Source organism: Ricinus communis, chromosome 6 (genome assembly GCF_019578655.1).
Source record: "Ricinus communis isolate WT05 ecotype wild-type chromosome 6, ASM1957865v1, whole genome shotgun sequence".
Lineage (NCBI taxonomy): Eukaryota > Viridiplantae > Streptophyta > Magnoliopsida > Malpighiales > Euphorbiaceae > Ricinus > Ricinus communis.
Window position 1 is genome coordinate 24,847,690 of NC_063261.1, and position 12,525 is coordinate 24,860,214.

The following is a 12,525-nucleotide window of genomic DNA, read 5'->3' on the forward strand; positions in this document are numbered from 1 at the left end:
GAAAAATCCGGCTTGAGTGTGCATATGTGGCACCATAGTGAAAACTTGAAAGAAAAACAGACATGTCAGCAATATATTTACCAACGTGTGCTTTTAATCAAAACGGTGTATTTTATGGAGACAACCAAAACACATCGCTTTTTCTAAATTAATTTCTAAAAAACCCTAACTTTGCACCTTTACACAGTAAAGAACAAACTTTGTGAGAAGAAGGTTTCTTGTGGTCCCAAATCTGAAGCTAACCGTTTGATTGGTAGGGGAGAAGTTTGGTAGGGTTCAAATTTGTTGTAATTAGCCAAGAAAGGGAAGAAAAGTAGGGAGTTGTTCGAGGCGTTGTCCATAAAAAAGTTGGCAGGTGCGTATCAGATGTTCTTTGTTTAATATGAGTGAAGTGTTTGGACAACTGCAAAAACGATGGGTTTTGGATAATGCAAATAGAGTTATTGCCAAAATGTATATTTAATTCTTTTCTTTTTTTTGCATTGAAAGTGATAATATACAGTAAGAGTATTAACATATAAGTTATACTTGTCAGAAGACAGAGACAATATTTTATTAAAGTAGAAGTGTCAGTTAGGGTGTAACCATTATTTTATTAGCAAAATGGTATTTCGAGTTAAGTAATTGATGTAGGGTAGTTTTTTTGTACAGATGGATTGATCCATAACATTTCTATACCATGGTGGGTATGTTTTAAATGATGAAAATGGAGAAGAATATGTAGGTGATGAAATGATGGCATTTGATAACTGTGACCAAGATAGGACTGGGTACCTTAATATTGTAGCTTATTTAAAAATATTAGGCTATGATATAATATGTAAAATAGTTTACAGGAATCCTAATGATGGAACACTATGCTTTTTTCATGATGATAAAAGGATTCTTTTAATGTTGGACTGCATAAGGGATAAAGTTGTAACTATATATGTTGAAGTAGATTTAGTAGTTGACTTTGTTGGGGATAACTACATTAGAGATGAGAATGTTGGAGATGGGAATATGGTGGGGCTAGGAATCCAGATGTTGGTATTCATGTGGGAGGTAATGCTAGGAATGAACGTGTAAATAATATGGTAGCAGTTTTTGGGATCAGAGGCAATATGCCTGGTGATGTAACTAGTTTAGTTGATTTAGAAAGCAATGAAGATCCTGACTATGACCCTATAGAAGTCAGTGACACTGATAATGGTATGAATGAGTCAGACTTTAGTTCTAAAGATGAGGAACATTTAGAGGCAAGGAGAAATTTAAGATAGGCAAGAATGCAAAGGAGTCATGATGATGATCCATTTAGGGCAACAAGTGCTCCTCTTGCTTAGTGGAAGAATCCTAACAATGGTGCAACATGGAAGAAACCAAGGGAAACACCTGTAGCAGTTATACCTGATGTGGAAAATGTTGATGAGTTCTTGCCCCCAACTCCTGTAGTTGATAAATAAGAATTTGGATATGTCAGTGAGTATGCAGATTCAGATGACTCGGTGAAAACACCATATTTAAGTGAGGAAGGTGATATGTCACCAAGAAGAAAAATAAAAGTTAAAACTAAAGTTTATGCACCTAATGTGAAAACAAACAGTTACAATTAGAGATTAGGGTGATGTTTAAAGACTATGAGGAGTGTAAGGGTGCAATTAAAAGGTAGGCTATTGTGAATGGTCACAATATTAAGTGGGTGAAGTCTGGATATGGCAAGCTGTCTGCCTGTTGTGTACCTGGATGTGCATGGAAACTATATGCAGCAAAACTACAAGCTGAAGACACATTTCAAAAGTACATACTATGAAGAGCATAATTGTACTAGGGATCTCAACAAAAAATAAATTACTGCAGAGTGGCTATCAAATGAGTACTTGAATATTTTTTAGAAAGATTCCAAACTATGGGGTTAATGTTTTGAAGGATGACGTTAAGTTGAAACATGCTATAAAGCTAAGTGGAAAGCTTTGAACAAATTAAGAGGGACTTTTGAACAACATTATGAAAAGCTTAGATCTTATGCATCTGAGCTTAAAAGGGTTGATAAAGATGGAAGATTTGAATTAAAAACCTCATTGGATAGTGAAGAAAGAGTTGTATTTCAAAGGTAAAGAGCTGCATCTCAAAGATTTTTTGCTGGGTTCAATGCATTAAGGAGAGGGTATCTTGCTGAATGTAGGGTTGTTTTAGGATTTGATGCATGCTTCCTAAAGATAGTATAGTATGGGGCCTTAGTGTTTGCAGTAGTAAAAGATGCCAACAACAAGATGTTTCTTGTTACTTGGGCCGTATTTGAAAGGAAAACTGAGGAAACATGGACCTAGTTTTTAGAGATCTTATTTGAGGAGTTAGGTGTGATGGATGAGATTGGTTGGATATTCATGAGTGATCAACAAAAGGTATTTCTTAAAATTATTTCTTTTATTTTTAAATCCTTTCTACTATATTATATACTGACATGTACATTTAATGGATGCAAGGTCTAATAAATACTATCAAAAACCTTGTCCTAATAGCATAGAAACTGTGTAAGGCACATATATGCAAACTGGAAGAAAGTCCATAATGGCCCCAAGTTCAAAAAACGTTTTTAGGATGCAGCCAAGAGTACATGTGAGACCTAATTTCATGCAAGATTTAAAAATCTTAAGGATGAGTCTAAAGAACCATATGAACTGTTTGTATCGAAGAATCCTAATGTCTTTTGCAGGAGTTTAATTAGCAGTAGTTGCAAGTCAGATGTAACACCCGGAATTTTTATATATTTAATAATGAGTTTTTATTTAAGTTAATTTTAGCTTCATTATTATTGGGTTTAATTTGAAATGATTTAATGAAAAATTTAATATTAATCAAATAAATGAGTTATTTTCTATACCCAATTAGTTTGAAATTTTAAGAAATTATTCAAGTAAATTATTTGAGAAATGATTATATTTTGGTTATTCAAATTTTTCCAAATGCATATTTATATAAGTAAAATTATATATTGGAAAATTTTGGAAGAAATTATAAAGGATGTTTTAATAAAAGAATTTTGGGAAAATTGGTATTATAATTGATTAGTAGTATTAAATTTTAAGTTGGCCCCATGTTAGATAATATAGGACGCTTTTGGATTTTAGTCAGAGAGGTTCCTAATTAGTTTCAGTCTTAGAATGTAGCCCCTTTTCTTTTAAAATTCGAGGTCGAATTTTTTTTAAGGGGGGGAGAATGTAACACCCGGAATTTTTATATATTTAATAATGAGTTTTTATTTAAGTTAATTTTAGCTTCATTATTATTGGGTTTAATTTGAAATGACTTAATGAAAAATTTAATATTAATCAAATAAATGAGTTATTTTCTATACCCAATTAGTTTGAAATTTTAAGAAATTATTCAAGTAAATTATTTGAGAAATGATTATATTTTGGTTATTCAAATTTTCCCAAATGCATATTTATATAAGTAAAATTATATATTGGAAAATTTTGGAAGAAATTATAAAGGATGTTTTAATAAAAGAATTTTGGGAAAATTGGTATTATAATTGATTAGTAGTATTAAATTTTAAGTTGAAATTTGATTATTTAATTTAATTGTGTGTTAGGACTAAATTGGAAATTTATTTTGGAATAAGGATTGAAAGTATAATGTTATTTTTATGGGGTTTTAATGGAAATTTGTGAGTTTGGTATTTTTGTGAATAAATATGTCGGTCAGGGGTATTTTTGTAATTGTGTATTTTCAATAATTCGGATTTGGCCCAAATTAAATAGTTAAGGGCTTAATTGAAAGGCTAAAATGAAGTTTGGGGGTCAAATTGGAATTCTGCAGGATGAAATTGTAAGTAATTAAAAAAGTTGAGGGACCAAATTGCAATAAGGAAAGGTTCGGGGGCCTAATGTCGATATTGAAAGGAATGGAAGTCGAGGAAGAAGAAGAGAGGAAGAGAGATGTCGGGGGAGAGAGAGGAGCGCGCGGAGAAAAGAGCTGGCCGTCTGTCCGGGCGCGGCCAGGCATGGCCAGATGCAAGAATAAAGACCAAGGCGACGGCAGCGAGGAGGAAGATGGCCGAAGCTTCCTTGCCGCTGGCGCTTCCGCCGGTGGTCACCGATCTTGGTGCCGATCGACTCCTCTCGGCCTCGGCTTTTTGGCGGTGTCGAAGGTGGCTTAAACTAAGATCCGGTGGAGAGAAAATGGTGGTACCGGCGTTTTGGTTTTTCCGGCGAGATCCGGCCGGAGGATGGACGATCGGAGGACGTATCCCGACTCTCCTCAAGCTTCGCGATGGCACTGGTTTCGTGGGCGATCGGGCTTCGTTTCGCGAATCGACGGCCGAGATCGTCCGCAAATCTCTCCCGGATGATCGTGTCGATCGGAAAATCGAAAGCAGGGATCGCCATCGGCCGTCAGAGTCCGATGGTGTGTTCGGATCGTTGATCGACTCCGGAAGTAGTCGACCGAGCGATCGAGCGCCCTTAATTTTCTTTGGCCCATTAATTTTAGAAATTCTTGGTTTAATTGTGTCTATTGGATTATATTGAGTATTTGATGATTTTTGTGAGTCATAAATAATTGTCTATCAGTTTGCCTGCCTCGTATTTTGTGCTGTGTGGCGGAGTCGGGAAATAGTGAAGTTTGGGGACCCGACTCCCGTTGTTTTAATTGTTGGATATTTGGAGTGTTTTTCTGGCAGGTCCTGGACCCGTTTTTATGGGGGGTTATGTTCGTGTTGTAGGGGAGGTTCTGCCGGATTTTCGGTAGAATTCTCCCGAGTCGAGATTCTGGGAGTCTAGATCTAGGATTAATGATCGATTGTTTCAGCGTTTTGATAAATTGTTTTCCGTGACTAGATTGTCAGTTCGTTCGGCTCGCTCCTACCGAGGCACCGGAGCAGAGCTAGGAGGTCGCCAAACCTGTGAATTAAAGTCACTTAATCGTTGCATTATTGCTAAGTCTGAATTTAATATGTTATTTTGAAAGTTTATGCATAATATGGTTATTAGTATCGCAACATAAATAACTTCACTGGATTATTGAAGATAATATAAATATTATTATTAGTAATGTTATAATAATATTAAATATTATCAGTTTTCCACATGAGTTGCATGATGTCTTACTTTAAAATTGTTAATCATTATTTTGATATAGTTGAATGACTTCTTTAGACAATAATATTTATTAAATGTGGTGATTGCGATTTGGGAAATGTGGCTTGTAGAACATGTCACCTGATGGGTTACATCAGGACCGCGTGCGCACCGGTAATGATCATGGACATGTAATAAGATATTTATGGGTTTGCCCTGGTCGAGTATGGCTCTCTGGGCTGATTTGAGTAAATTGCTGGAGGTAAGGTCCCTGGTCGAGCATTGCTCTCTGGGCGCCGGCTTATTTGGAATTCAAGTGTTCAGACTGGAGGTAAGGTCCCTGGTCAAGCATTGCTCTCTGGGCGCCAGTCTTATTGGATTAAGAGAGCCAAAATGGCTGTTAGAATTTGGGGTTAGGGTTCTACTGAGCCACTCGTCCCGTAAAAGTAAAAATATATTTTTATTTATTTATTTATTTATTTATTATGGTATGATTATAATATGGATTGTATTTACGTGCATGGTTGATATATTGATTCGAATGATTAATATTTTCTGTGAAGAAAGTAATAGGGTATGATTATAGTATGATTGGTATTTATGTGCATGGTTTGATATACTGATTTGAATAATCTATATTTTCTGAGAAGAATACAATAGTCCCCAGATTATTTGATTTTAACTCACTCTCGAGATTGACAGTCTCATTTTTACTGTTTTTCAGATTCGTGACTGTTAGTCCTCTCGCGACTCTTATTCAGTAACCCGACTCCTTCATCATCGGGTGATGTATTTGATTTGGTATGTAAACTGGTAAATCTTAGATTCTCCGCAGTAGTAATAGTAGATGTATCAGTTGTAAATTTTCTGAGTTTCAGGTCTCGCCTAGTTCTTCTGGCAGACCGATTAAATTATGTAAAATGTAGCATTTAAGATAATTTGTGGCTTTAATAATATTAATTTGAGATGAGATTTGTTTAAATCAGTGAGTGTCAGGCTTACTACGGGTTTCGGTGGCCTTAAGCCTACCCATTCCCTAGTGCCGGTCACGGGCCCACGGGTGGGGTCGTGACATAGCATTTAAGATAATTTGTGGCTTTAATAATATTAATTTGAGATGAGATTTATTTAAATCAGTGAGTGTCAGGCTTACTACGGGTTTCGGTGGCCTTAAGCCTACCCATTCCCTAGTGCCGGTCACGGGCCCATGGGTGGGGTCGTAACATCAGACATGATTGACAACAACATATGTGAGACTTTTAATGGATATATTGTGAAATCAAGGACCAAGCATATCATCGATATATTGAAAGATATAAGAAGTCATTTGATGGTCAGGATGCACCAAGTGATGAAGGACATGGAGAATAGCAAGCAAGTCATTTGTCCTAATATCATCAAGAAACTGGAGAAGATAAAATATTTGGTAAAGTACTATAATATTTAGCCAGTTGTTGGCAGAAAGTACTAAGTCCATTTTTTAAGAACAATATATAGTGGATATGGTTGCAGAGCACATGCAGGGCTTGAGAATTAAGTGGTTTGCCATGTTGTCATGCAATTGCATGCATTTACTATTTAAGGCAAGATTCCATAAATATATTGATGGATTTTACAGCAAATCAGTATATATGGCTACTTATGAAAATGCATTGTGACCAATTCATGGAGAAAAGCATTGGCCTTTAGTTAATGAGAATCTAGTATACCCTTTAGTGTTTGTGAAAAAACTTGGTATACCAAAAATAAGTAGAAGAAAGGACCCTCGTGAAGAAAAGAGAAATCCACATAAACTTCCAAGGACTGGAATTCAGATGAAGTGTCAGGTTTGCATGAAGTGTGGACACAACAAGAGGTCTTGTATAAAAAAAATCCAGGAGCACAAGTTACTACACAAACTCACAAGCCAAAAGTAATATTGTTCATCTCCATAACTTGTCACTTTACTTATGTTTGTTTTACTTTAATGTGTTAACTCTCTTGCTGTATTTGGATGATTTAATGAAGGAAGAACCTGAAAGACCCCCTAAAGAGGGAGGTAGAAAGGCTCAACCAAAGATTAGGACTGCTCTAAGGACTGATCAACTTAGGCTCATATCAACAGGGAAGGCAATAGACGAGACAGTTGCAAATGAATTTAGAGAGAGAATGCAGACTAGACGAGGATATGGTTTATTGCATGCTGAATCGAGAAATCTTTATCTTAGGGTATGTGTTTGTTTAGGGTGCAAGGATATGTGATTATAGATCTTTATGATGTCTTATGCATGGAAATTTGCTAATAAGTTTATATTTATTTTTTATTGCAGAATCCGAGGTCAAATAGGGTATCCTATGTATGTGGGAGACTAGCAACTACAGTAGTTGTTAGTTGTTCAAGCTCAAGGCCAACCATGCAGCAAAATGTACAAGTCAATGTTGGATCATCTGTTGGACCGTACACTGCTGGACCATCAAATGCTAGATCACAAATAACAAGGTGCATTTCTCCAACAACCAACTAGAATGCCCCGCCATTATCTACTCAAGGAGTTAGCAATATCATCAGCAGTCATAAGAGCTTTGTGATAGGAGGACCTAATCCAGCAACTCAACAATCTGAGTGGGCAATGGAGTTTAAAGAACATTTCTATATTTTGTGGCATTTGATGCCTTACATGTCTAGGGGTTGCAGTTAACAATCTTTTATGGCACTAATATTGCCTTAACTGTTTAGGAAGTCAAATAATATTTTTGTGGCATTTGGGGTGCCTTATATTAGTAGGAATTAATATTAACAATATTTTGTGCATTACATGCCTTATCTTTGTAGGAATTGAAATTTAAAGTTTTTTGAGGCATTTCATGCCTTGATCAATATGAATAAGTGCATTTTTTTTTCTCCTCGAGACATAACAAGTGCACTTCATTTCATTTTTGAAACATTTGTCTTTATAGAAACAAAGTAGACATCTTGCAAATTTGATACATCAAACTAGGGCAAGCATAACCTTCATGTTTGTTTCTCAACTTCTTGCCTATCAAATAAACAGGTTAAAATTACAATAGCAAAAAATACAAAAAAACACAATCTTTCCCACAATCATTTGCTTTCTCATATGAGTTTATTTTGAACATATTAATTTTACATAAATTTATAATTTAAATTCTTTACAAATTTAATAAATTAATAATTTTAATGTTTAATGATTTTTTATTTACTAAATATATTAATTATAAGAAGCTTGATTGTAGTTTGATTTTGGAATGGAGCAATAGATTTTTTTTTTTTTGCTCCTCTATCTACTATCCGTAATTTTGCTTTTGAGCTCTTATATTAAGTGCGATGAAACACCTAAATTCTTATAATTTTTTCTACTTATATTTTTACTTTTTCTTTCAATAAGGACTTGTTTAATGATCTTTATAAACACTTAATTAAATAAAGACTTAATCAATCTAACACAAATAAAAGTATATAAATTTAATAAAATAAATGATGAAAGTTCAAATGCCTCGGATTGTTTTTACAAAAGACATATGACTTTCTTTTTCTATTTTCAAATCAATCAAATATATTTTAGTTTTTTATTTGTATTAATTTTTAAAATTACCTTATTATGATATATTATTATATAAAATTAATAGAAGTAAAATACATTCATCGTTAGAAGTACATTATATAAATAATAATAATAGTTATCACCTTTAATTTTGGCTTAATTACCAATTAATTTCTGATCTTTCATGCTCTTAACAAATTTATTAAATTCTTTTAAAATTTGTAAAATCAGATTTTTTTTTTTTAATTTTTTAACAAAAACACATTTCGATGAGATTTTTTTTAGATTTTATTGTAAGGAAGCTTACTTGGTACGCTTACTGTGTTTCTTATATTAAAGAAAAAGTGAGTCAATAAAAAAATTTACCAACTCACCCATTTGATAAAAAACGTTACATTTCATTTATAAAAATAAGGCAAATTCAATTTTAAACATGGGATCCATCTTATATTTTTCTAAAAGTTATTTCTCTTCTTAATTTGAGTTTTAGGGTTTTGAAAAAAAAACAGAGATTAAGAGATTGAATAATTGAAACTTAATGATATCAAATGTCGATAAGAGGCATCCTTTTTTTCCTGCAATCATATAAGACCATCTTTCTTTCCTTTTCTGCCACCATCCTTACCCTCATAGCCATGAAACCAAATATTGTTTTCTCCCATTCAATGTTTACAAGTTACAATCCCATCTAACTTCATTCCAAAATGTTTCCACAGAGTTTGTTTTACTTGGGATTTGATAAATTTTATAGCCTAAGGCTTGGGATTGCATCTAATAGATCTTCTTTTTTTTTTTTTTTTTTGTATTCTTTAGGTAGGTATAAGTCTTCGAATGAGAAATTTGGCCAAGTCGGACATTGTTGTTTTGAATCGAATGAAGTGGTAGTTCTTTGTGTGTAGAATAAAAGCTCTATCCCTGAAAGCATGCCGATCCACTTAGTATGTTAGGGAACAATATTCTCATGCCGCCAAAGGTGTTAAAGCACGTGACGAAAAAAGATTAGCACAAGCTTCATATCTGAAAATGCCCATTTTCTCAACTTCGTTATGTAGAGAATTGAAATAATCATAGAGTCTTTCTTGATTAAAAAGCAGGAAGACGGAATGTAGTGGCTTTTCTGAAATTGCTGCTAAGCCAAGAGTAAGAATATAACAAGTTGAAACAACACCTATTTCGTAATCCACTTTGTTACTCCTCAATTAGTACCAAAATAACACTTAGTACTTGAGTTGAGTGTGTTTCTACTATGATGTATTAAGATAAAAAAGAACTTTGTGGCTGTCGCTGAGGTCTACATAGGAATACAAGTACTAGTAATAATTTATTTTAGTTATTTGCAATAAGAAATAAGAATTTTAAGAAAGAGAAAAAACTTCAAAATACTTTCTTTCCTTCTTTTTTGTTACTAAACACATCGTTTCACTAAGATTGGATGAATCAGTAATCACTTTGCTGACTCAAATTTATTTTTTAAAATTCTTAGCTAGCATACCATATAAGCCACCGTAAAATTTAAAAAATGTCATTGAAAAGTGAGTTTGTTGAAAAATTAAAAAAAAAAATTTGATTTTACAAATTTTAAATAAATTTGATAAATTTATTAAAAACGTAAAAAATTAGAAAATTAATTAATAATTAGCCTTTAATTTTTATACAAAATAATGTACTTTCTACTAGATGCGTATTTTACTTTCATTGATCCTATGTAATAATGTATAATAACCAACAATCATTTTATAATTAAATACTAATTAAACAAATAAAACACTAGAACAACATTTCTTTTCCATTAGAAAATAGAGAATTAATGGACATAGAAAAAAACTATTAAAGCACTTAAGTTTTTATTAGTTATTTTATTATATGATATATACTATTATTTATGTAACATATTTTGACCTGTTATTTATGTAACATTAAATCCTTATATTATAACCGTTTATCAATATCCTTAATTAACCTTTAGTGAAAGAAAAAAATCAAAATATAAAGATTTAATATAATATAACTGAAAATACAAGAGTTCCCGTAATTTATTTATATATATATATATATATATATATAAAACATATATTAATTTTTGAGAGCCAAATTTTCTTGACATATCTGCTTATTTTTTACATATAAAATTTTTATTTTGACATACAAATTTAATTTTGGCATATGGAATTCAAATTTATATGTAAATTTATAATCTTTTCTATTATTTTATTGATTAATAAGATATATTCCTAATTCCTAAGAATGACATATTAATTATATTTTAATATTATATTAACTGCTAAATAATTTTTAATTAAATAAGGATACTAATTCTATCACAAGAAATAGTATATTAATTATATTTTAATATTATATTAACTAATAAATTAATCTATAATTAGATAATATTCTAATTCTAGAAAATAATATCTTAAATTATATTTTTAATATTATATTTAATAATAAATTAATTTTTAATTATATAACAAATTTTATATCATAAAAAATAGCAATTATATTGGTAGTATTAATTTAATAATACTAAAATTAATTAATAAATTTTTTTAATATAATTTCTATATTATTATTAATAAAATTTTAAAATTTTAAAAAGAAATTAAAAGAGACATCTAAAAATAGTTATTTGCTATTATTTTTTAAAATATTATAAATTAATATTAAATATTAAATATTTTATTAAATTATATTTATGTACTTGATTTTATAATAAAATAATAATTACAGTCGTACAATGCATTCGTAAACGACTAGTAAAATTAAAATTTTAAATCTCATTTGATTAAAACATGAAATTCAAGGGTAGAAAAATACATCTTAGGTGTACTTTCAAAAAATAAATATGTTTTTACTAAATATATATTCTTTAAATTATTTGTTATTACTAAAAGTGAATAATGTTTTAGCAAATTACATTTTCCAACCAAAGTTTGACTGTATTAACCGTTTCATGCCTATTGCTTGAAAATTGAATATATACCCTGAATTTTGATTGCAAAAACTATGATCGCTTATTAGTTTTTTAAGTGCCCAATCAAATAATTAGTGTTAATCTCTCGTAAATTATGATCTTAAACTTAATACTAAATACCAACTCAATATAAATAATATTTTTATTAAATTAAGTAAATATTTAATTTTAGCATAATTTGATACTAATATCTAAATAATGATACAGTATTATTTTTTAATTAAGTTGAAATATTAAATTCATTCAAAATTAAATTTTCATTAAATTTGTCTAGTTGTTAAAGTAAGTGTTCCGTGCAGGGTAATAATAATTACTACAGAATGAAAATCCTCCGTCTTAAAAATAGTCTAATACCATTTTTTAAAAAAAAGATAATAATAATAAAGTATTAAATTCGTGACACTTTTCCAAAATAACTAAACTTACAATTTTTGCAATTCAAAAATCAGTTGAAAAATTCGGTATAATCTTATCAATATGGTGCTCCATATTAATAAAATTGTGTCGAATTTTTCAACCGGCATTTTCAATTGTAAAATTTATAAAATTTGTCCAAGTTAAAAACTCATATTAATTCCATAAAAAATATTAAAAATGTTGATAAATGTTGTAATTAGCCCTAATAATAATTATAAAAGGAATAAAGTTGTCAAAAGACAAACATCCTTATATCATCCTAAGCCAAACTCATAACCCAAAATCTTGAAGGAAGATCAGCTTGGTCTAGTTGTTACGAGACAAAATAGATATTTCAGGTATTAAAACCAAGTGGGTCGATCTCTCCATATATATATATATACATATATATATATATATATCCTACTGTACACACATCAAAACATCTTTAGTCCAATCTTAATTAAGCTTTAGTTAAGGATTATATCTGCTAATTTTTGCTTAAGTGCAAAGCGTGTGGGGCCAAAAATTGGTGAATCTAACCCACAAAGAGGCA

The 12,525-nt window shown here is 31.1% G+C and overlaps 1 protein-coding gene across 2 annotated transcripts; it reads left to right on the forward strand.

The window, feature by feature from the left end:
• The first annotated feature begins 143 nt into the window (after positions 1 to 143).
• On the forward strand, positions 144 to 8,913 carry LOC112536846. Of its 2 annotated transcripts, XR_007216277.1 has the most exons (4): positions 144 to 355; positions 5,785 to 5,861; positions 7,068 to 7,268; positions 7,370 to 8,913. XR_007216277.1 is itself a non-coding variant. In XM_025159746.2 (2 exons), the coding sequence occupies exons 1-2, from the start codon at positions 7,062 to 7,064 to the stop codon at positions 7,562 to 7,564; spliced, it is 402 nt and encodes a 133-aa protein (XP_025015514.2). In that variant the 5' UTR covers positions 6,147 to 7,061; the 3' UTR covers positions 7,565 to 8,913. The 2 variants fall into 2 exon arrangements, 1 of the variants encoding a protein (XP_025015514.2); XM_025159746.2 differs by lacking the exons at positions 144 to 355; positions 5,785 to 5,861 and having other exon boundaries at positions 6,147 to 7,268.
• Positions 8,914 to 12,525: the final 3,612 nt, after the last annotated feature.

Excerpts from the sequence above, each read along its gene's own strand:
- LOC112536846 (XM_025159746.2), top strand. The coding sequence starts at position 7,062 with ATGAAGGAAGAACCTGAAAGACCCCCTAAAGAGGGAGGTAGAAAGGCT. Across the intron at positions 7,269-7,369 it reads CGAGAAATCTTTATCTTAGG|AATCCGAGGTCAAATAGGGT; the intron begins GTATGTGTTTGT and ends TTTTTATTGCAG.